The following is a 23,388-nucleotide window of genomic DNA, read 5'->3' as shown; positions in this document are numbered from 1 at the left end:
CTGGACTCTGCGGTCAGCACACACCCCTCCCGACCCCCACATCGCCCACCTTCTTCTCCGTCCCCACCGCCATCCTCCACCCCACCCCCCACCTCTGACCCCAGTCCATGGGGTTTTCCAGGAGCTGCACAGCTCCGGGATCAGCCTGGTGGGGGGGGCAGCCACCAACCCATCGTCTTGTCTGCAGGCCTGGCCTATGTTCTCAGGGCCTGGGAAACAGCCACGTCCTCTCCCGCTCTGGGGCCAGTGGCCTATCCTTGGGGTCGCTGCTATTTCTGCCAAAGCGCAGAGGTAATTATAGCTCAGCCCTTGCCAGCTGGCCGAGCTCTGCAACCCGGCAGAGGGGCCTAGGGCAGGGACGCAGGCCAGCCGTGGATGACCCTGCAATCTTGTGGGTTGCACCTCCAGACCAGAGCTGGCAGGAGGCTGAGCAGAAGCGGCCCCATCCACCTGCATGGCCCAGTGCCTGCCTCTCTAGGCGGCATAGGGGTGCTGCCCTCTGAGACATGCTGGACCATGCTGGACTATGCCTATTGGAGGACACCACAGAGCCTTGCTGCCACTGTCCCTCACAGATTCAGGAGGAAGCAGGTGAGATCCCAGATGAGGGGAGCAGAGAGGTGCCCACTTACCATGTGAAAAGGAAGCCACCAGACCAAAGGGACATGCTGCAGGTGGGCGGGCAGGCCAGGCGTGGGCAGAGGCCGGCAGACGGCACACTGTGGCCTTGGACAGGGGCTGAGAAAGATGGGGAGCCATCCTTCCCGTTCACCCAGGATGTGGACATTCAGGGTTCCAGTAGGCACAGTCCCAGGCAAACCAGGGTGGCTGGTGGCCCCAAAAGCCCCAGCTCCCTGTGGGTCGCAGTGATATGGTGTGGTGGCCGGAGCACTCGGCGACTTCCCGGGCCCTGGGCTCGGAGCCCTTCCCAGCAGCGTGCCTGAGCCTTCCTCCCAGCGCCTGCCTGAGGCCTGGCTATCTGGGGGCGAAGTGGGCAGCTCAGTCCATTACAGCCCAGAAGTGGGAATATGGGCCTCTCCAAACATCCCAGGGCCATGAGCCAAGCACGGTCCCGTCAGAAGCCACCAGGAACCAGGGTCCAAGACCAGGGCAGCAGGCGTACGGAGTGAAGGGGTCATGGGAAAGGGGACTGAACTCCCAGGGGACAGCAGGGCCCAGAGTAGGGCACCGAGACCAGCAAGCCTTCCCCAAAGGCCCTGGGGCCTTGCTGAGGGCAGGTCCACGCAGGCGCAGCGAGCTAAGCAGAAATGGCTCATTACTCAGCTCTCTTGAGCCCAGGCCACTGCGTTTGGGAACCCCAAGAACTGGCCCTTTTCCGAGCAGAGGTCATCAGTGGGAATCCCCATCCTGGCCCGCTGTGCATGCATTGGGTCACCCATCCGGCTCAGGGCACATCATTTGGCACCTGTTGTGTGCAGACACCCCCAGGAGGGCTAGCAACCATCTCTGTCCTCACAGTGCTTTGGATGGTGGGCAAACACCCCCATTCTATGTGGGGGATTGGAACTCGGGGGCAGTGACATGCGTGGGTCCACCTGCCCATCTGCCAGGGTCAGCCGTCCCCATTCCCACGCACCCACTGTGTGCAGCAGATACACAGCCATCCCTCAGTTCCATCGTCAGCCCACATCCTAAATGTACCCCAGAGATGTGTGGGCTGCACATCTCGGCGTGGGGAGGGGCTTCGGGGGTCAGGCCAACTCCTGCTTTCGGTCCCCTGGCCACGGCCAGCCCGGGAGGCAAGCCCGACGAGGCAGCAGTCAGCCCAGCCGGGCCTTCTCAGGACTTCGCTTGCGTAATTCAGAAATGTGAGTTATCTGGGAAGCTGCCAGCCTGTTCCCAGAGCCCCCACCACCCACCAGCCCTCACACTGCCCCTCCTCCTAAGGGCAGGCTGGCGTGGGGGTGTCCACGTCACCCCCCCAGCACCTTTTCCAGCTGGGAGAAGGCACAGCCTCAGTGTGTGGCCTCAGCCCCCTTTAATTCAGCCAAGCTGCTCAGAACAAACGCCTGACCTCTGGAAGGTCAAGCTCCACCCAGGCCAGCAAGGCCCACAGCGACAGCTCCTTCCAGGTCTGGACAGTCCAGAAGGCAAGGAGGTGGCCAGGGCCCTTGGGGCCACTCAGGCCACTGCCCCTCAGCTGTAACGGAATCTTCTCAGATGGTCTGTGAGCTCTGGCAGCTCCGGTTCCCACTCCGCTCGAGGCTCTGATCGCCGGCAGGTAGGCAAGATCACCCGGTGGTGTGGCACCTGCGGGAGCCCAGGTGGGTCGGGGCGTGTGTGGGAATGAGTGTGCGTGTGTGCGTGCGTGTGTGTGCATGTGTGCATGTGTGCGCGTGTGTGTATGTGCGTGTGTGTGTACGTGTGTGGTGTGGGGTGTGAGCAGGGGTCCCGTGAGCTCCAGCCTCTCCTGGGCAAGGTCCTAGTGTGCTTCTCCCACCTCCGCCAGCGCAGATGCCCCTGGAGGAGATGTCACTGGTGACAGGACAGCGGGAGGAGCCTGGCAGGGGTGTGGGTGCTGAGCCACGGCCAGCCACAGGGTCAGAGCTGAGGAAGGACCCCTCCCCGTACAGGGCAGGCACTGTGCTGGCGTCTCAGAGGGACCCTCGGTGAGGATGGAGACACGCCAGCAGGCAGTGGGCAGACATGGGACGGGCAGAGTACGTGGTCAGGCACACAAAGCTGTGACAGGCTGGCCCAGGTGGAGGTGGGAAGCCCAGTGGGGGGCATCACAGAGCCAGGGGGTTGGGGTGGGTGGCAAGAGAGGTAGCTGGGCCCCAGGGCTTGGCATTTCCGAGGTGTTGAACCAGGTGAGAGCTAGCCCAGCCTGTTCCACACACCCCTGGAAGCTGGTGGGAGTGGCCGGGCTGGGCTGGAGGGACAACCTGGGGGCCGCTGGGCCCTGCGGGTGCTGGCACTATCTCCCAAAGGCTTCAAGCCAAGGGAGGGAGGGAGGAGGGCACCAGGCCAAACCCTACAGGCTGTCACAGTCTTGTGGATGTGTGGCCAGGCCAGACCTCTTCTCCTGGAAAGGGGTCAGGAGCCAGAGGTTAGAGGGGCATGCCCAGAGGAGCAGGGCCTCCCCAGGCCAGGGCAGACGCAGGGGTGACACTGTGCAGGCCCCTGGCCCTGGAGGTATTTTCCACCCTTTATCACCCATCTGTCACGAGCTGGCCTCGAGCAGAGGGCACTCGTGTTACATTGTCTCTGCCAGAGGCCCCACAGCCTCTGGCTCCCACACAGGCCCCGCCCTCCACTGTCTAGCCCGGGAGGGGGCACTGGGCAGGCCACTGGGCAGGCGGAGGCGTGTGGGGGAAGTGGGGGGCAGTACTGAGAGCAGCCTTCACCTGCTGAGCATGCCTGAACCACACCCTCCTTCCATGTTACCAGTGGGGAAACTGAGGCCCGGAGAAGCCTTCCATTGATTGAGGTCTCTGAACTGAAGGACAGGGTCCAGGGTCCAGCCAGTCCTGGGGGTCAGCAAAGAGCCGCTGCCATACTTAAGGGGGGGCTGGAGCCTGGGCAACACTGAGCAGGTAGGGAAGGGGGAGCAGAGAACAGCGCAGCATAGGCGCCCGGCCAGAGAAGGCATCACACTCCCTCCCCAGAGATGTCAGGGAAAGGACACCCCATAGGAAGTCCTCACTGTCCACACATGGCATGGAACTGTCCCAGGTGTATAAAGTCACACCCTCTGTCTGTGTAACACTAGCAGTGGCTGATGTCACCGAGCACAGGCTCTGTCCCAGGCTTGTTTCTGAGCCCTCAACACAGGCCACCTCACTCGCCCTCGCAAGAGCCCACGAGGTGGTGGCTGTTGTTATTCCCATTTTACAGCTGGGTGGGCTGAGGCACAGAGAGGTCAGAGAGCTGCCCAAGGTCACACATGGTCACACAGGGCACATGAGGGCGCTGGCTGAGCCTATGGGGCTGCCTGCGCCAGAACCATGGCTATGCTGCCCAGTCACTGCATGTAAACACGCCCACACATGTGCAGACACTTGCACATGAGTACACACAGGCTCACACACTAGCATGCATGTGCACACTCAGACACACATACGCAGTTGCACCCTCCCACACACCATACATTCACATACACCACACACATATGCACACTGTTCTAGGTATTTTCGCCATAAACACTTATGCCACACAACTAATTGGCTGTAAGGCGATTTTGCCATGGGAAAAAAAATAACGAAAAATAAAGGAGATACATTAAAAAAGACATATGAAATGTGAAAAATTAATAACAAAATTAGGAAGACTTTATTGCCAAAATGAAAATACCCTGGCTTGGAAGTCTCAGCCATGTATGTGTGACAAGTGCTGCGTGGTGAGAGGCCACATAACATGACCCAGTGTCATGGTCCTGTCGTACCCAAACTAGCTCCAGGTGGCTAACTCACGCTCTGGGAGGCTGTTGTGTCAACAGCCACCTCCCATACATTTGCGTAGCTGATGAACTTGCTGGACGGCGGGGGGCGGCCGTGTCCCAGAGGGTCTACCCCGGGACTGCCAGTGCCCCGTCTAGGACGCAGTCAGCCTGCACGTCCGTGTGCACAGCTGCTTCCTCCACTACCCGAGACCACCGTGCACGCTCATCACCACCAGTCTGCTGTGGTGTAGAAACGGCAGTACCTGGGGGGCGACATCAGCGGGAGGAGGAACCCACCACAGCCGCCATCTCATCTTCACCGCAAAGCCGCCCACCGCCAACACGCTGTGCAGCAAAGTGCTGTGGGAAGATGAAAATACTGGACACGGGGCACTCACACACGTATCACACAACCCTACAGAAGCACACACATATACACAAATTCACACTCACACATACGTCACACAGTCACACACAGACACACACTCACACATGTACACACAAGTACCAGTTCACACTCACAAACACACATCACACAATCACACAGATGTACACTCACATTACACAGCATATACTAACCCACACTCATACATGCATCATACAATTACATGCAGACGTACTCACACACACTCACACGTATCACACATCACACACATGTACACGCACACATGTACATTCCAATGCACACTTGTGCATATTCACACGAGTGCACAGCACACACATGCTTACACTAACATGAACATGCACACTCATATACATCTATGAATGTGCAGTTTTACTCACACACACTCACACTTACATACTTGCACATACATATATATGGATACTTTCACACTTGTACACTCACACAAGCGCATACACACATGTGCACACACTCGCGCGTTGCTGTCCCTGGGGCAGACCTGGGAGCCTGGGGAGGGCCTGCACACAGTAGGGCTCCACATCTGGGTGCCACCAACGGCCCTGCAGGTATCTGCATGGTTTAGCCAGTTCCCAGCCTCTCCAGCCTATTTCCTCATCTGGAAGGTCGCCCTGGAACCACGCCCCAGCCTTTGGGCCACCAGTGGTCTCTGCTATTGGCCCATGGCTGGCCCTTCTGGCCACCCTCAGAGAGCAAGTCCTTAAGATGCGCCAGCCTCCCTCCCATCTCTTCCTCCCTGGGCTGGCCAGCTCCTTCCATGACCCCATTCACAATAAAAACCCTGATGCTGCGATAGGAGAAAATTGTTCCCTTTTGAAATAATTGTATAGTCTGGGCTCCAGGCAGCGTCCGCACAGGCGCTCTGCTTGTCTGTGATATTTCTGCTGCTGAGGGTCCAAGAGACACAGCCTGCCTGCTGTCTCCCAGGAGGGATACTGTATGGCAGCCCAGGGTCACACAGCACTCACCCAAACCCGGCCCTCCCTACAGCTCCCTGGCTCCCTGTTTTGGGGAGCTGCGCTGGGGAAGCCCCGGCTGTGTTTGGCCTCAATTTCCCAATGAGTGCAAGAGGGGTGCCGGCCCATCACCCCCCAGGGCCCTTGAGGGACTGACGTTCAAAGCCCAGCTTCGCCTGCACGGATGGAGCCCCGCAGGGTCTGGCCAGAACTGGACTTGGGGAGACTCAAAGTCAAGGACCCTTCAAAGGAGGGGAAAGGAACCTCACCCCAGAGGGGCTGCACTTAGTAAGGACAGACAGGGGTGCACAGAAACATCACCGCAATCAGGGGTCACAGATGACAGTGGCGGTACCACCTGACACCTAGTCAGTGAGCAGTGGGGGAGGGAGGGAGAGACAGAGAGTCTGGGCAGGACCAAGGGGTGGGCCCACCAGCTCCAGCCCCACCTGGCAAGGCGGTGGGCTTGACCTAAGCGGCTTTCCCAGCCCCACCCCCATCATTCACCTCCTGGATCCTCCCTCATGAAAGGAGGCAGCAGAGGTATTCGCTGCAGACTTATCTGTGACCTTCAAAAATTGCAAGTAGCAACAATAAGATGCAAACCAGAATGCCGGATACTGTGGCTGTAAATGAAGGACCTCAGTCCCGTGAAATGGTGCAAAGCAGTGGCATTGAGCAAGTCGTCAACCACAGTTGTTTGGAGCAAGCAAGGTGCAGGTTTCTTGGTGCTGGGAGCACCTGGGAGGGCAGCGTGTCTGCTCGTGGGGGGGCTGGCGGCAGGTGGGAGCCAGCCAGCTTTCTGTAGAGAATTTCTCCTTCTTTCGTCTTATTCCTACAAGAGTTGCTTGTGCGATAAATGATGTCTTTGCTGACTTAGGACCATGTCACAGTAAATGAGGACTGTAGCACAAGCCTTGAGCCCCAGCTCCCAGCCAGAGACAGGACATCAGGCCAGAAGGGATGCGACGGCCACTCCAGGCTCACCGACGCCCAGGACAGGGAGGGTAAGGCGGGGTCCCTGGCGGCCTTGGTCCCGGCGGCATGTCAGGGCCAAGGGCACCAGCTCCGTGAGCTGGGCTCCCACTGGGGGCAGGGGGCAGGGGGAGAAAAGGGAAGCCTCATCCCTGCCTTTGCCCCAGGACCCCTGGGGAGGGGAAATCACAGGGGTGATGCGGTGGGCACAGGAAGAGACACTTTCAAGGTTTGGTCTGGCAGAGAGGGTGTCAGGCCCCCAGGGTGGGACACAGCAGGACCAAATGTTCACAGTGTCTCATCAGGGCCAAGGGTGAGGGTAGAGCACCAAGGGAGGCAGGAGGCCGGGCCAGACAGGACGTCAGAGGGACTGGGAGGGGCGGCGGGCAGAGGCAGAGGCGGTGGGAGCCGTGGCGGGCTCTGGAGCGGGACAGTGATGGTCAGGGTGCTTCCCCGGCAAGATCACCTTGGCAGCCCAGGGAGGAGGTACCGGAGGGGCAGAGGGTGGAGACAGGAGGACGGGTGAGGCCGTCGGGAGGCAGCTGGACAGGTCTGGACCCAGGACAAAGGGGCGGGACGGGGAGCACACGGAAGGCAGTAGGGGTTTCTCCAGAAGCAGATGGGCCCTGACTTCAGCCCGAGTTCAGCTCTAGCTTCTGAGCTCACTGCCAGGCCGCGGTAGGCCACAGGCACAGATGTCCCTGCTAGGGGAGGGGACAGCCAAGCCCCAGACCCAGTGGGTCTCGTGCCTCAGCAGAATGACCGCAGCCCAGGCCAGCAGTGGGCTCTGTGCAGCCAGTGGGCCCCAGCCAGGAGCCACCTCCGAAGCGGCCCTGGCTCACAGGGTGCTCTCACTCAGAGCAGCCTGTTGTCACCATTTTAGACAGGGACACTGCACTCAGCGCAGGCTGGTAACCCTGGCTCCAGCTTGCAAACTCTGAGAGGGCGAGAGGGGGCCTGGTGGGCATGTGTGTCCAGGCTCTGCCCTCCCCAGTGGCCCGGTGCTCACATCCCTCTCCCCAGCCACAGGCAGGCGGGTGGCAGAGACGCAAGGTGGGCTGCTAGGCTTGCCGGGCGCTGAGCTGGGACAGGGCCGGCTCAGGGAGCCCAGGCAGGGAGAACCCCACAGAGCGTTCCTGCAGCTCAGACGTGAACACAGCCATCAGTGTGTCAGTGACCACCAGCTACACTGTCACGAATGATGTATGAAAACTACCACACACCCCTCGGGACTGGTGGGGGCTGAGCCTGGACAGGGGACCCGGGCCTGCATGGCCACTGACCTCGTCCGTGGCACCACCAACATAGCCATCTGATCGGGCTGGTCCCAGGCAGGGGTGGGAGGGCAGCCCACCAGGCTGGGGCTGGGGCTGGGGACCGAGGGCAGGTCTGCAGGGGGTCTCCACACCATTGGGTCCCCCACAGTGGGTGTGGCTGCATAACCCAGAGGAGGGGCTGGGGTCCTGGCAGGGCAGCCTGTCTCCAGCCTCCTGAGGGCCCTGCGGGAGGGGCTCACTTCCACCTGCTTCCCACCCCCACCCAGGAAGGCAACAGGAAGTGCCCCCCTTCGATCCTGAGACTAAGCCGGCCAGAGCACTGCGGCCATGGGGCTGAGCCACAGAGGACCTCGAGGCATGTGCGGTTCCACGAGCCCTTGGAGGTGGCCGTCCACTGTAAGAGGGGAGCTCAGTGACCTGGCCTGGGGCGGCGTGGGGGGGGGACAGCATGTCCCAGGACCTCATGGAGAGCCATCCGGAGGGACCACAGCCAATGATCTGCCTTCACAGGCGCAACGCCAATAATCCCCGGCCTGTGGGGTCAGTCTGGACAGAGGGGTGGTGGTCAACAAAACAGCAAGAACATAAGCAGAGCTGCCCACATGGTCACTGTCCTCTCGGGAAAGGCCAGTGGGGCAGGCGTGCCTAATGCCGCCCACACTTCCATCCATCACTCTCAGAGGTTCTCCCTGCCCCTCGCCCCACCCACACCCTCCTTCTTCGTTGCCGCCTCCCAAATCCTCCCAGCCCCAGCCCAGGCTCCCGCTGCTCCCCTGGTCCCTCACTCCCACGCTGGGCCTTCCCATGGAGCACAGCCCGTGTCAGCTACCTATGCCGTGTAACAAAGACCACGAACTTCGCAGGCGCAAGCAACCCACATCTACCGTCTCGGTGTTCCCACGGGCCGAGGGTCTGAGCACAGTGTCGCGGGCGCTTTGCTCAGCTCCTCACACGGCCGCACCAGGGGGTCAGCCAGGGCTGGGTCTCGTCTGAGGTGCAGGGCCCAGTCCAAGCTCACGGGCTTATGTGCAGAATTTGTTTCCTTGCAGCTGTAGAATCCACAGCAGCTGCACCTTTGAGACCAGTGCCAGACTCTCTGACCACCAGCCCCTCTTTTGTAAAGAACTCACCTGACTGGATCAGGCCCCCCCAAGACAATCTCCCTTTGGATTGACTCTGATTGGGGATTTTCATTATGGCTACAGAATCCCTTCCTCTTTGCCATATTCTGTTGGGTATAAATGAGCCACAGCCCCCCTATACTGAGAGGAGGGGACCACACAGGCAACAACACGGTGGGGGGGCAATCGTGAGAATATCTTAGATGCTGCCCACCACAGCCTCCTCAGGACTTCACAAAACTCACAGCCCTGACACATGGGGAGCCTCCCCGACGGCCCCTTGGAGCTTCCACCTGCTCCCCCACCCCGGGTTCAGCCCTTGCCCCCATAGAGAGATCACATCTCCCATTCCCCTCGCCCTGTTGCTTCTCAACAGCCCCGGGAGCAGACTGCAGAGGGCCAGCCCCTGCTGTCCCCGGCCCACCACCCCTGCAGGCCCCCCCAGGCTCCCCACGGGGGTCACCACACCCTGCACATCTTGGAGCCCCACATTCTGGCAGCCTGACCCTGGAACAGCGAGCCTGGGCAGACCCCTCGGTGTTGTCAGGCAGACTCTACCACCTGGGCCTCCCATCTGCTAATTGGGAGCACTTGTATCTGACACGGTCTGTCTCAGGGTCCTTTGGGTGGGCAAGTGAGGTGAGAAGCCTGGGGGTGCGGGGCAGGCTCAGCGTGCCCCCAGCGGGGCACCCACTCTATGCTCTCCTTCCCAGACATCGCTGGCAGGGAGCCCACTGCCATGGCCAAGGGTAAGTTCTCAGCACTCACCCTGCCTCCACAGGAACCCATGCATGCCTGCCCTCCCCAGGGGCCCTCGTCCCGCCTGCCCAGGGGCCCTTGGCCCTGCCTTCCCAAGCCCTCCCCCACCCCCCCCACCCCCGCATGCAGTGCCCTGTGGCCCCAGCCCCAGGCCACCTTTGAGCATCCCCCCCAGAGGACCAGGCAGGGCTGGGGGACCTCCACACCCATGGGCACTATGGAGTCAGCCCCAGGACCCCACCCTGATGGGCAGAGCCACAGTGCTCTCCCTACCACCTCCTGCCAGCCAGCCCCACAGGGAGGAGGGAGCCCTGCGTCCTGCTGGGGCATCAGGCTCACCCTGCCCCTCCGTCCCCAGCGTCTGGCTGGCCCAGTGCCCCTGGTGTCCCCCTGCTCCTGCGGCTGTCTGTGTGCGCTCTGCTGTTGCTGGCGCTGGCCCTGTACTGTGGCCTCGAGGACCTCCGGGCCCAGCTCCACGTCCTGGTCCTGCACCTACGGCAAGCAGCCCTCGCCTGCTGGCACTGCCTCCTACAGCTTTGATGGGCGGGCAGGCGCAGGAACCACACCTCCAGCCCTGCGGGCCGCCTGGCGGGTAGGGCTGCAAGGGGAAGCCCAGGGTGGGTCTGAGTGCCCTGGCCCGGAGCAGCACAGGGTGAACCTGAGTGCCAAGGGGGGTGCAGGCAGGGCCGCTGGGAAAGGGGGCCCCAGGACTTGAGATCAGACATGGGGCCTGAAGCCTGGGGGCTGGGCCCCCTGCATTTTCACACCCCAGACCTACTGACAGGCTCTGTTACAAAAGGGGTTCCACAGCTGGGACCCACACGCTCAGGCCCCCTGAGCCAGCCCTCTGGACCCCTCCCTGTCCCAGCAGACGTGGCTGTGTGCAGCAGCCCTCCAGGGACAAGGACCCTCAGAGGTGAAACTGGCCTCTTATCGCTTAGGGCCTGCAGGGCCCAGACCTCGAAACCCTACCAGGAGACACGGGTCTGCTTGTGGAGGTGGGTGGCGATCCCTTGAAGGGCCCTGAAGTCGTGTGCAGGGCAGGGCCCCGGCACGCCCACCTTGGTGGTGGTGGTGGTGCCCAGGTCTGACCCTGCCCTGGGTCCCAGCCTGGGAATTCTCACCTCCCAGGGGAAATGTGTCCTGTCCAGCTCCTGCCCAGAGAAATCTGAATGCGCCATCAGCTGTCACCTCTGGAAGCCACGTCGGAGCAGTGGGACGTGCTGGCCTGGGGTGGTGGACCTGTGGGGGGGCCAGCTCCTAGTTCCTGGAGGTTCAGGAACTCCAGGTGCAAACACAAATGCAGTTTTTAACCTTAAATGACAAGCAGATAAAACACTGAAACAAGGTGAGCTGATGCATCCACATTACAGGGGCCGGTATTTCTGTGTTTATTTTGACTTTGAGAAATAGATACACTTAAGTTTACTTTCAGTTTAGCCAGAAGTAGAATTAAAACAAGGATGTCAGTTATCAAACAGCAGGGATAAGCCAATGGGGTGGGCGCTTGTCCGGAACCCTGGGTGTGCCCGCCGCCTGCCGCTCCCGTCCAGTCCTGGAGGGGATCCCCTGCCCGCTGCAAAGGCACACAGCTCCTGTCCTGACACCCTCTTCCCTTCCTGGAAGCCCCCAGGGTGTGGATGTCTGGGGCTGCCCGTGCAGCCAGCCTGAGACAGGCACAAGTTGTCAGCAACAGCCCCCTCTGCGAGTGACGCATGCAGGAAAGTGGACACAGCTCTCAGCTAACCCGCCCCAGACCAGCTCTGGGAGATGCACCAGTGCAGACCCAAAGCTTCTGCGGACCCTTAGGCTCCACAGGCCACATTCTACCGCTGCCCCTCCTTCTGGGCCTGGCTGGCTGCTGCCTGAATGGGAGGCGAGGCAGAGCCTTTCCACCCTCTGCCGGGAACAGAGGAGGGGCCTTCAGGGGCTGGCAGGCAGGGCCCGGGTGACCAGATCTGCTTGGGGACCTCAGGTTCTGTTAAACACCACGCCCAAGAGACCCACTGCTCTGCCTGGAACTCTGGGCCAGGCCCTGGGAGCAGAGCGCCTCTGCCAAGCCAGGACCCTCAGTCACCTGGCACCAACCTCCCCCAAAGAGGCGCCAGCCAAGCAGCATCACAAGTGACCTGCCACCTCACTTCCCCGGCCCAGGCTGCCCACTCCACCCAGCACCACTGTCCAGGCCTCTGGAGGCCCCATGCCCCCCACTAGGGAGACCAAAGCACTCACTGGCGGTGAGAGCCACAGACGTGGGGAGCCGGGGTCTTCCTCCCCCTGGAGGGCGGGGAGCAGCTGCAGGGCCAGCCCAGGAAGTTAAAATTGCTTAGAGAGCCCTGGGGTGGGTGCAGGTACTCTTACGCCTGGTGCCCCCCTCCTGGATAGGACACAGAGGACTGAGCACAGGTGGCCCAGCAGGACCACCTGGCTGCTCAGCACTGAGCTCCTGGGTCCTGGATGACCCTGCTCCCCCACCTGCCACTGTGAGGTGTGGGCAGGATTGTGCTCTCGGGCATTGGGGCCTCACATGGGAAGGCAGCCCCCTGCCCTGGGTGGTGGGGGCACGGGGCACCCCACAAGATGCGGCCCAGAGGGGCTGTCCAGGGAAGTGTGTGTGCTCACCTGCTCTGGACACGGCCCACACCTTCCTGTGCTCACACACGCAAGCTCACATGTGCACACACATTCGTATGCACACCTGTGCATGCACGTGCTGTGTGCGTGTGCATATGCATGCCCATGTACATTTATGCACACGCGTGCTCGTGTACATGTGCTCACACGTGCACACACACGTGCACACACATGCTCACAGCACACTCACATCGTGTATGGCCTTGTTCACATGCACTTGTACACTCGTGTGCTCTCACACACTCCTCTGCACACGTCCCCACGCACACACCTTCCCGTGCAGCCTTACATGCGCACGCACACCTTCACTGCATGTACACTAATATCGCACATCCACACCCTCACATGTACATACTGACACCTGCAGTGGCACCTGGCCCATCCCTCCCTGCCAAGCACAGGCCCAGACCACACACTGTGAGACAAACACTGGGGCCCAGGGGCCTCTAGGAGTCAGGATACACGGGGCTCCCCCGGGCAAGTCCTGGGGCAGAGAACAGAAGGAACCACACGGCACTGCAGCCGCTCCCCAGGACACCCACGCAGCCACCACCTGACCAGGCCGACACCACTGCCACTGCCGTTTCAATGTGGAGACCAGGCCTGGCAACCTTGGGGCCCTGGAGTGGGAGCAGAGGGGATGCAGCCCTGGGGGGGCCACCTCCGGGGCCAGAAGGCGGGCAACGCATGTGAGTCCCTGCTGTCCCTCTCGGGGTTCTTGTCCCACACACCACTCAGGAGCAAGGAACAAGAGTGACGTGTGACCATCGTGGGCTGCTGGGGTCCGTCAGGGACACGGGCTGCTGCCATGGAGTCACACACAGAATGACACCTGGGCAGCAGCGCTGTGGACCTTGCAAGCCCGATCGCCAGAGGGGTCTGCGAGGCTGGACGCCCTCCAGCCAGGTCCCATCAGGCAGGTGCCGGAAGGCTGGAGGAGGCCCTTGCTGCCCAGCCCCTGTGCTGCCCCCACCAGGTCCACAGGCGGCCGGGCTCACCACGGGGGTCGAGGTGCTGGCTACACACAGGACAGACACGCAAGGCTATGCGGCCTGGGTGGGGGCCCAGGCAGAGCCCCCGCCACGCCCCCAGGACAAGCCGTGTGCCCCCGGGCAGCTGGGGGCACCTGGGGGCCGCCCGAGGACATTAGATGACGGCACTCTTCTCCTCCTGGAAGGAGGCCCGGGAGGCCGGCCTGGCCAGCAGCAGCTCCTTCTCGTGAAGCAGGCTATCCAGCAGGTCCTCTTGCCGACAGCTGTGGTAGACTTTCAGGAAAGCCAGGACGGTGAGGGCCAGCCAGGCCAGCCAGGAGGCCCAGAGGCCAAACTGCGTGAGGGCGGAGAGCAGGGTCAGAAGCCGCCCGCACCTGGAGCCTCGCTCCTCTGTCCCCACCCACCCCCAGGAAAGGGACAAGGGACAGGGCCTGCTGGGAGAGGAACAAAGACAGGACAGGCGGGGCCAGCCTTTGCTTCCTTCCTCATGGGGTGGGGGGTAAGCCAGGTAGCCGTTCTCCTTCTAGCAGCTCCAAGGAGAGCTGGTCCCTAACGAAGCCTCCTGCGGTGGCCACAACGAAGTGACCTTCATCGGCGGCCATTTCCAAACGGTTGAAGGAGAAACGATGGCATCAGAACCAGGCCTGAGCCCCGTTCACCGGTTCTCATTTGTCATCAGACGCCTCGCTCTCTCCTTCACCTACTTGGTTTGAATTACGGCTGAAGCATTTTCCACTAAATCTGCGTGAAGCCATCTCTGGCAGTCTCAGCTCCTGTCAGCGAAGACCCTTCGGACCTACCGCTGTCCAGCCCCCCAGAGGGCTCCGCCTGTTGCAAAAGTCCTTGGATTGGCCACTGGCCACCATGGGCCTTGAGCAGCCAGGCTGGGTCTGGAAGCGAACCTGGATGCCCTCGAGCCCTGCTGGGTGCTGGAAGGAGCCAGCCCCACCCTGGCATCCCCTCCTCAGGGTCATGAGTGTCATCTGCTGGGAAACAGATGCAGACAGGTCCTCACTGACCACCGACATGTCCCAACATGTCCTGACCTGCCTGCGTTCGGCCCCCAGAGTCAACCCTGGTTTCCTGGAGAGCAGGGTATGCCCGCTTCCTGCCTGGGACCTCACCCACCTGGCAGCACCGCCTACCTGGGCAATCGCAAACTGATCGTAGAAGGCAGAGTTGTCCACATTCAGCTCGAGGTCGATGCCTTGCAGCTCTTCGCAGCTAAAACGCAAGACACAGGGGAAGGTGACTGCCGAGCCACCAAGCAGAAGCAGCAGCGAGCATCGCTCCCAAAGGGCAGGGGGGCTGTCCCCAAGGTAGGGCAGATGGGAGCCTCGACGCCCTGTCTGTGGAGCAGGGACCCCACACAGCCAGCCCCAACCTGGCCCTGGACGGTGGGGGACACCAGGGCCGGCTGGGCCTCAGGGCCTGGAGGGGCTGGGGGTGGCGCTGAAGGGCTGGAATCACTGTTCGTAGGGAGAAGGAAGCTGGGCGTCTCTCTGGAGAAGCCCAAAGCTATGCCCAGGGGCCACCCAGGCTCTGAGGGCTCTGGGAGGGTAAGGAAGCAGGTGGCCTGGGGGCCCAGTGAGCAAAGGTCAGCTCAGCGTGGGCGAGACACCCCCACCATGGAGGGGCTGCCTGCGGGGTTCCCACGGAGCCACCGCCCAGCGTGCTCAAACCTGCCCCCGGTGTGTGCCCCAGGCCAAAGCACAGGCCCCCAGGGTGAGGGCACCGGCTGAGCCGGCGCCCTCAGCCACCTTACACTTTGGGGTCCCAGGGCTGCTTTTGCTGGAAGACCCTGGAGCCTCTGAAAATGGTGAGCCCAGGTCCTGCCTTTGCAGGGTCCTGGCCGGGGCACTGGATGCTGCCCCTGGGCTGGGCAGTGGGCGGCCCTTCAGGAGCTCGGGCAGTCACTGTGCTGCATCCGGGGTGTCCCCCAAGCAGACACTGCCCCCGCTCAGGGCCCAGAGCAGCCACTCTGGCCCCGAAGACCTCCGTCCCCAGTCTGAAGCTTCTGCCCCTGTTGCTCACCACCCCGGCACCTCTCAAACCCACCGAGACCAACAGCCCAGCTACGACAGGGGCCGGCCCTCTGCCTCTGCAGGCAACGCCGGGCACCGTCTCCAGGGCCTTCCGCTGTGTGGCCGTATCAAGGCACGGGGACCTGGAGTCCCCTGTGGGGTCCTGTCCACCCACATGCGGGATGTGATGGGGCAGCTGGAAGCGCGAACCTCCTGGACCCCCACTCCTCACCCAGACACCGCCAGTGTCCGTGGGGACCCCGCTCCATATGAAGCTTCAGGTCCCTGAACCAGGAAGGGACAGTGGTGTCACAGGGGCAAGTCCCAGGGAAGGAGCTGGTAGGTGTGCCAAGGTCGGGGCACGGGTGGGATGAGCAGAACTACGGGCCCAGGATGGGGCCCCGACAGGAGGGGGCGGCCCGGGCACACCTGTGGGGCATGGTGCCCTTCTCGGTGATGGCGTCGCACCACATGGTGAAGCCCACGCTCACGATGGTGCTGGCGATGAAGACGAGGAAGACGACGAAGGCACTGACCAGCAGGTTCAGGAAGGCGTACAGGAAGGAGCTGCGGGGAGCACGGGAGGGCGGTCACCGGCACCACCCCCGGCAGGGCCCAGCCACAGGGAAGGGCGGCCCAGCCTCAGGTTTCCAGCTGGGGCGACGGGCTGCAAGGGGCCAATGCCACTTCCCGCAGCTGCCCCTCACCCTGCAGTCCCTCCTGCTGGCCCCAGGCTGCCCACCCGTCCTCCCAAAGACCCAGGAGTGGGAACCTTTGTTCCTACTATGTCACAGAGGAGGCAGGGCAAGCCTGAGGCCCACGCCGCTCAGTCCCCCAGCTCACCTGCTGGAAAGACAAGACGCCATTCAAGGCCATCTGCCCACATGGCCATCAACGCTGCTGGCCTGGACCTGCGCTAGGGTGCCACATGACCCGCTCTGATGTACCCATTGCAAGCTGAAAGGCTGAGCTGTGATCAGGGCAGGGGTGGGGGGACCCGGGAGGCAGGGCCATGAGGACGGGGCTGGCGCATGGCCGGGCTGTACCGCCCCTCGGGGCCAGGGCCTCCCCAGGGTCCACACGGGTACGGATCCCCTGGGCTGCCCTCTGACAACATGGGGGCACATACCCAGAACACCCCACGGCACCACCAGACTCCTGTCCCGGCCGCAAACACCCACCATCCGCCATCTCTGAACCGCCCCCTCAGGATCCAGAGTCGCCTGTGAGCCCCTTGGCAGGCGGAGCCTGCAGAGGCAGGAGACAGGACTGTCCCACGGGAGGGGCGGCACCACAGGGGGAGTTCCCTCAGGTGGGACGGCTGCCCAGGCCCTCCTCTCACCTGCCAGCAGGTGTGATGTGAACACCACCCAATCTGAGGTAAACGATGCAGGTGGACACGCTTCACAGTGAACATTTACTAAGCAAGGTCTCAGCTGGCAGCTCAGCCACGAAAACACCCAAGCTGCCGTCATCCATGTGCTGACTGTGGACCCAGGCAAGGCGGGGGCCACGCATGTCCATTCATTCACGCCTTCATTTATTCACTCACGTGACAGGCACTTTCTGAGCCTCAACCCCGCCCCCACCCCATGCTGGGCTCTAGAGACAAAGGATTCAAAACGACACAGTCCTGGCCCCAGGAGGTACCTGGGCCGAGGGCATCAAACCCAGCATGAAGTACACATCACCAGGCCGCTTGATGGCAGCTGGAACCGCGTGCGTCTCTGGGGAAAGATCCCACCGGGCTGTCCTCTCACCCCAGCCACACGGCTGCACAGACGGGCTGTCCTCTCACCCCAGCCACATGGCTGCACAGACGCAGAACCGCCTGCTCGCGGGGGGCCCCAAACCTTCCCAAGAGCCTCGGGAGGGGCGAGGCAGCAGACGCCCTTCTTACAACCACAGTGGCAGCAATCACACCACAGCAAGCACAAGGCGGGGGAGGGGCTGGCCAGCGGGTTGGTACGTGTGCGCCCACGTACAACGGGGGCTTAAACCCAGGTGACGGAGGTGAGAAGCGTGTGCCAGTAAGACCAGCACCGCGCCTGGCACAGCACCCGCCACATGCCAGCTCCTCTGAAGACCAGCACCTGCAGTACAGCTCGCATGAGCTGGCTGGGCCCCCACGGCCCGCTCCCCCTCAGCGTCAAGGTCCTGTTTGCTGCTCGACTCCCAGGTCTGCCTGAGCCCTGGGGGGTTTCCTCGTGCGTGGGTGGCTCTGTGGCCCCTGCCCAAACTGGACCCGCTGGGCTGCCGTCTTCCCAGCTCTTCAGAGCCCTCACCCCCCCCCCCGCCAGGAGGCTGACCTGAGGGGACCACGGCTATGACCCCTCCGTGGCTCCTGGTTGAGTTTGGCCAATGGGAACGGAGGTGGGAGGAAAGGAGGTATGTGTCACCCCCAGGTCCCTCCTGGGGGCTGTCCCAGGCTGGCTGAGTCCCCCAGCAAGGTCCCCGTTCTTCTCCAGGCAGCGCCTCCCACAAAGCCCTCCCCTTCCCAGTCCCTCCGGCTGGGCGTGGTGACAGGAAGGGTGCAGGCCCCACATCTCCAGTCACCGACACGGCGAGTCATGTTTGGGCTGGGACCCTGGCAGACACAGTTCTGAACTGCAAAATACATCCGGGCGGGGTGCCCAGGATAAGAGGTCAGGGCCTATAGTTGCAAAGAGGGGTACAGTAACAGCCCGCCCCCTCCGAGGCTGTCACCAGGCAGAGCTGGTGTCAGACCTGGCGGCCCCTTTGCCAGTGTGTGACCTTCAGCAAGTCACCCTCTGGGCCTCAGGTTCCCCTCTGTAAATTGAGTAGTAAGAGTCCCCCACTTGGTTACCATGGAAACTGAGGGGGCTTTGTGGGTGAAGGCCTAGAGCACTGCTGCTGGGGGCTCATGTGCTCCCAGCCCCTCCCCCAGGACGTCCAGCCAGGGACAGGCTTCCTGCTCTCTGGGCCCTGAACGAGGCACACCTGGAGATCTGCACACGGGCTGGGCCCATGTTGCCACAGGAGATGGGGGTGCAGAGGTGGGGTGGGAGAAGCTGCTGGGTCACCCTGAGCAACAAGATGGCAGGGGACTGCGGCTCGGGGGCCAGCTGGGCCCCTGTGGGGCAGCGGGGCTGACTGGGGCTCCGTCCAGCACACTGGAGCTGGTGCTCTGCGGAGGTTACCCAGAGCCTACACCCAGCATCTCGGTCCTACATGGCTGTTCCGCTCCAGCCAAGGAGAACTCGGCGGTCTCGGCAGCAGAAAGGGGCTTCCACAGGCAGAGTGCAGGAGCAGCCTGGCCTCAGCGCACAGGTGCAGCTCATGGGGACCACTGGCCCCGTGGCGGCCCTCTGCGGCCCCCACCAGCACCCATCCTGCAGGCACCAGCGTCTCTGCCGCGGGCCTCCTTGTGGGGAGGGATGGCCAGGTGCAGAAAGCAGGCCACCGGGACAAACAGTCAACGCCAGATCCCGCTCCCTGCACGGGGAGCGGTGTCCCCAGGCTCAGTACTGAATTCCCGAGAGGGTGGGGAGTGGCCTGTCACTCCCTGTGCAGCGGAAGCACCCTCTACCCAGCAGGCCCAGGATGCAGCCGGATTCTGGGTCCAGCCAACCCACCTCTGAGGGGGGTCTACAGCACAAGCTCCAACAGCAGAAAACCCAACTGTGGAGACAGCCAGACACTCTAGCTGCATCCCTAGGAAACGGGCACGGCTCAGGGAAGGGCACCAGGCTGGGTCACCCAGCTAACAGCTTCTTTCTACTCCTTGTCCATTTCTGGTCGGTTTCCTCAGCACTCGCCAGGGCTCTACAGATTTTTGAAGAACTGGGTGTGCCTGGAGTCTCACTCGCCCTGGCCCCCAGAGTTCACCCCACCCCACCCCCCCCTTCCCCCAGGGATTGGATGGGGCCGCGGTCAGGACCAGGGAGCCCGCATGCACACACAGGGTTAACTCCATCGTTCTCCCGCGGCCTCTCAGGGTACCCTGCCTGGCTGTGCCGTCTCCATGGTGACAGCATCCTGGGAAGCCCTGGGAGTGATTTGCAGGCTGAGGGAGGCGTGTGGGCAGGCAGATGGGTTGTTTTAACCCAGTGCTCCCCAGCCATCAATCACAAACCGCTGCCACCTGGACGCCACGGGGCTCCCGCTCGGGCAAAGCTGCCTAGGCCCCCCAGCTCGCGGCTCACCCTCAGCTCATCCACCTGCCCTGAAACAGCGAGGCACCCAGAAGCCACAGGTGCCAGGTCCACGACCTCATTCCTTCAGGCAGCAGCCAGGGTGCCCCGTGCAGAAAGCTGCCCCTACACGGTGTCTGACGCACCAGCTCGGGACCCAACCTCAAGCCTGTCACACAAACCAAAGGGTGCGGCTCTGCCCTCGGTCTCGGTGGGGTCCTGGATGGTCTCTGAAGTTGGACTTCTAAGACAATTAGGGTGCACACCAGCCCTATGCAGGCCGGGTGTGACGGGCAGTGATGTCCTCAGTGGGCGGGACGTCCTGCGCTGTCAATGGCCCTGAGAGCCCTCGGCCATCACAGCAGCTCACCTAACTGCCCTCCCCAGCCTCCTGCTGTCCTGAGCCCCTGGCTGGCCCAGCTCGTGCTCGCCTGGTGCACACGGATTAACCAACGACTGAGCAGGAATTGGCTTCTCTGGTCAACCATCTCACCTCTGGCAGACGAGGCAGACCCCGCCTTCCTGGGGGTCTGAACGCGTGGACACAGCAAGCCTGGAGGGCTGAGCCCTTGGCCAGATTGCGAATCTGCAAAGCTATCGGGGCCAGGGCAGTGACTGCGAAGCAGCGGATCTCAGCATGCAGGCACCTGTCTGTCATTTATTCAACAAACACTAATTCGGTGACCCCTGTGCACTGCCCTGCGCTCAGCCCCAAGCACACTGAGGAATAAGGCGCGTGCCTGCTTTGGGCTCGTCCAGCCAGGGTCCCCTCCGATGGGCAGCCATGGCAGCTGTGACTGAGCCCTACAAGCAGAAGTGCCATGAAGAGCTGGCACTCTCCACAGACGTCATCGCAGCTGACCGACTGCCAGCTGGACTGCGCAGTGGACGAGGTGGGGCGGGTGGAGGCGCCGCCCATGGGGCCAATACTTCCTGATGGCCAAGGAGGACCTTGTGCAACAGGTGTCCCTACACAGGAGAGGCTGGCCCAGCCTTGGCTGCCATGACACAGCCTGGATAGAGGTCACTGGTGGTGGGACCAGGTGAGTCCCTGGAACGGATGCAAAGGGAGACAAGACCCGAGATGTTCCTCCAACCAGGCCACATTCCCAGCAGCACGAGCGCCCTCTGTCCGGAAGACAAGCAGAGTGACGAAACACAGGGAGGCACGGGAAGTCCCCACGCCTCAGTTTCTAACTTTAAAATGGGGGTGGCGATGGCAGTTCCACGGAGCTGAAGGGCACCTTCCACAAGATGACAAGGACAGAAGCTGCTGTTATGAATTCCCCAGGTTCGCCGTGCAGGTTGTGTGAGACGGGCGGCCTCCCCCGCCTGCGCCGAGCCTCTGGAGTCTGTCTCAGCTCTGAACTACCACATCACAGACGGGGCCCTACCCAGAGAGCTGCTGGTGTCCTTGCCAGCTGGAGCCTGAACACCTTAAAGCCACTTGTTCTGTGGGGACAAGCTGGAATGATGGGCACGACTTGATGGACAAACCATGGCCCCCACCTGGCCTATGTCCACTGCCCTCAGCTTCCCAGGCTGAAGGGACATCAAACTACCCACTCTGCTGACCATCCCATCCTCTTCCTAAGACCCCGTCTCGTGTTCAGAGATCCTTCTACTGCTCCAAACTGCACGAGGACTCTACCTGGGGTAACACCTGGCCATGGCAACGTGGGTGCAGCTGATGTGTCCTCAGGACACCAGCCATCGAGCAGCACGAGGAAGGAGGAACCTGGCAGCAAGGCAGAGCCCCAACTCCACAACACCTGGAGGCCTCCCCAGGCCGGCACATGGCTGCCTGCACACCCCAAATCCAGAACCTTGCTGTAGGGGGTTGACTCATGTCCCCGCCAACATATGTCCACGTCTTCAACCCCAGTGAAGACGGAAATAGGGTCTTTGATTGTCATTAATAAAGATGTCAGGACGAGGTCATCCTGGCCTTACGGTTAGGGTGGTCCCTAAATGCAGTGACTCATGTCCTTAGAAGATATAAGAGAGAAGAGGCCACGTGAACAGGAAGACAGAGACTGGCATGATAAACGTCCAGGCCAAGGAGCACCAACCAGCTGGGAAGAGGCCTGGAGCACCCTCTCTGCAGAGGGAGCCAACCCTGCCGACACCTTGATTTGGCCTTCCGCCCTCCAGAACTGGGAGAAGGAATTGCTTCCAGCCCCCATTTTGTGGCACTTCGGTACAGCAGCCCGGGAAACTCACACATGTGGGCTGCTAAGGTGAGTCTCATCCCACTCGCTTCCAAAATGGTGCCAGGGCAGGAGAATGGGGGCCAGGAGGAAGGGAGGCTTGTAAGGAGAACGCAAGGCCCTGATCACAAAGCCGGACCCTTCCGGCAAAGCAGGGCCCTTCCGACAAAGCAGGGCCCTTCACATCTGCTCCCATGTTTCCCCGAAAATAAGACGCAGCTCTAATGCGTCTCTTGGAGCAAAAACAAAAATAAGACTTGGTCTTGTATTATATCATGTTACATAAGACCTGGTCTCATAGTATAGTAAAATTAGACCGGGTCTTACATTAATGTTTGCTCCAGAAGACGCACTAGAGCTGACGGTCTGGCCGGGTCTGATTTTCAGGGAAACAGGGTCCCTCCCTGGCATCCCCCAGCCAAGGTCTGAGCGTTAGCTATGGGCCTCGAGGGGCTTCCCTCCAGACCTTCTTCTGCCATCACCCTTCCCAGGACGACGGGGATGAGGGGAGTACTCCCCAGTATGCCATGTCACCCAGGGCCTGGCCTGGTTCCCCGCCTTCACCCCCGCCCCCCCATCAGGAGCACAGCAGAGGTTGGAGACGGGAGTGGAGCTGTCCGCGGTGCTGACGGGTGTGGCCGGGATGAGCCACCGAGCCCAGGTCTGCTCGGAGGTGAGATGACAGCAACATCTAGGCCTGGGGGCGCCGCGGGGGTGCTGGGGAGGTGGTAGATTCCGGAGGCCAGAGGTGAGGCGCATTGGGATGGGAAGCACTGGTCTCCTACGGAGGACCCAGGACCGGTGAGCGTCATGGTCCCTGGGTCCTGCGTGTAGACAAAGGGCAGTGTGCGTGGAAGAGGAGCGGGCCCAGGGTTGGTATTCTAGGGCCTCCAAGCTCCCGGGGAGATGGAGGGATTCATGCTCCTCCTTGGGGGAAGGAGAGCCTGGAGGCGCTGAGGACACGGAAGGGGCACCGTGCCCGAGGTGCGGGCTGGTCTGTTGGGGCAAGGCGGCCGCTAGGTCCCACTTACCCCTCGTGTCCTTTGCAGAGGAAAAAGAGCGTGCGCCAGGCGTGCGCGGCGGCGAGCAGCAGCGACAGGAGGCTGGTGAGCAGGCCGAAGCGGCAGGCGGCCGGCGGGCCCCACTCCTGCACAGTGAAGCGCTCCCGCTCCTGCACCGTCAGGTTGGCGCTCAGCCACATGCCCTCGGTGAAGAGCAGGCAGCGGCCGCGGAAGTCGTGGCCGTTCTCGGACAGCGGGACCACCACCACGAAGCTGAACAGGAAGGCTAGGAAGTAGCAGACGCACTGCGCGAAGAGGAAATTGTTGAGCGCCATGGCAGTGCCAGGAGGGCGAGGAAGCGGCCGGAGGAGGCCGCGGGGCCGGGCTGGGGGCGCGGGGCGAGCGCTGCGGGCCGCGGGCGGGGAGCCCGGGCCGCCGGAATCTCCGAGCGCCGCGCGCAGG

At 62.2% G+C, this 23,388-nt stretch overlaps 2 protein-coding genes across 6 annotated transcripts; one reads left to right on the top strand and one right to left on the bottom strand.

The window, feature by feature from the left end:
* The first annotated feature begins 309 nt into the window (after window positions 1-309).
* On the top strand, window positions 310-11,278 carry LG03H14orf180 (linkage group 03 C14orf180 homolog). Of its 5 annotated transcripts, none has more exons than XR_012494488.1 (7): window positions 338-591; window positions 2,094-2,242; window positions 6,660-6,786; window positions 8,298-8,427; window positions 9,866-9,901; window positions 10,270-10,503; window positions 11,063-11,278. XR_012494488.1 is itself a non-coding variant. In XM_074326806.1 (6 exons), exons 3-6 carry the CDS (start codon window positions 8,359-8,361, stop codon window positions 11,232-11,234), a joined length of 531 nt encoding a protein of 176 aa, XP_074182907.1. In that variant the 5' UTR covers window positions 310-591; window positions 6,660-6,786; window positions 8,298-8,358; the 3' UTR covers window positions 11,235-11,278. The 5 variants fall into 5 exon arrangements, 3 of the variants coding, with proteins under 3 accessions (XP_074182907.1, XP_074182909.1, XP_019602817.2); XR_002138679.2 differs by having other exon boundaries at window positions 11,043-11,278; XM_074326806.1 differs by lacking the exon at window positions 2,094-2,242 and having other exon boundaries at window positions 310-591; window positions 11,043-11,278.
* On the bottom strand, window positions 11,266-23,261 carry TMEM179 (transmembrane protein 179). Its single transcript, XM_019747257.2, has 4 exons — window positions 22,957-23,261; window positions 15,991-16,128; window positions 14,683-14,761; window positions 11,266-13,871 (listed from the first exon to the last, which is right to left on the bottom strand). Exons 1-4 carry the CDS (start codon window positions 23,259-23,261, stop codon window positions 13,692-13,694), a joined length of 702 nt encoding a protein of 233 aa, XP_019602816.1. The 3' UTR covers window positions 11,266-13,691.
* Window positions 23,262-23,388: the final 127 nt, after the last annotated feature.

This window comes from Rhinolophus sinicus, linkage group LG03 (genome assembly GCF_036562045.2).
Source record: "Rhinolophus sinicus isolate RSC01 linkage group LG03, ASM3656204v1, whole genome shotgun sequence".
NCBI classification, from domain to species: Eukaryota; Metazoa; Chordata; class Mammalia; order Chiroptera; family Rhinolophidae; genus Rhinolophus; species Rhinolophus sinicus.
Note: the sequence above shows the minus strand (reverse complement) of the source record. Positions and strands in the feature narration are given on the sequence as shown.

Excerpts from the sequence above, each read along its gene's own strand:
- LG03H14orf180 (XM_074326806.1), top strand. The coding sequence starts at position 8,359 with ATGGGGCTGAGCCACAGAGGACCTCGAGGCATGTGCGGTTCCACGAGC. Across the intron at positions 8,428-9,865 it reads CTTGGAGGTGGCCGTCCACT|ACATCGCTGGCAGGGAGCCC; the intron begins GTAAGAGGGGAG and ends TCTCCTTCCCAG. Across the intron at positions 10,504-11,042 it reads CCCTGCGGGCCGCCTGGCGG|GGGAAATGTGTCCTGTCCAG; the intron begins GTAGGGCTGCAA and ends CTCACCTCCCAG.
- TMEM179 (XM_019747257.2), bottom strand. The coding sequence starts at position 23,261 with ATGGCGCTCAACAATTTCCTCTTCGCGCAGTGCGTCTGCTACTTCCTA. Across the intron at positions 16,129-22,956 it reads CTCTGCAAAGGACACGAGGG|CTCCTTCCTGTACGCCTTCC; the intron begins GTAAGTGGGACC and ends TGCTCCCCGCAG. Across the intron at positions 13,872-14,682 it reads ATCAGTTTGCGATTGCCCAG|TTTGGCCTCTGGGCCTCCTG; the intron begins GTAGGCGGTGCT and ends GCCCTCACGCAG.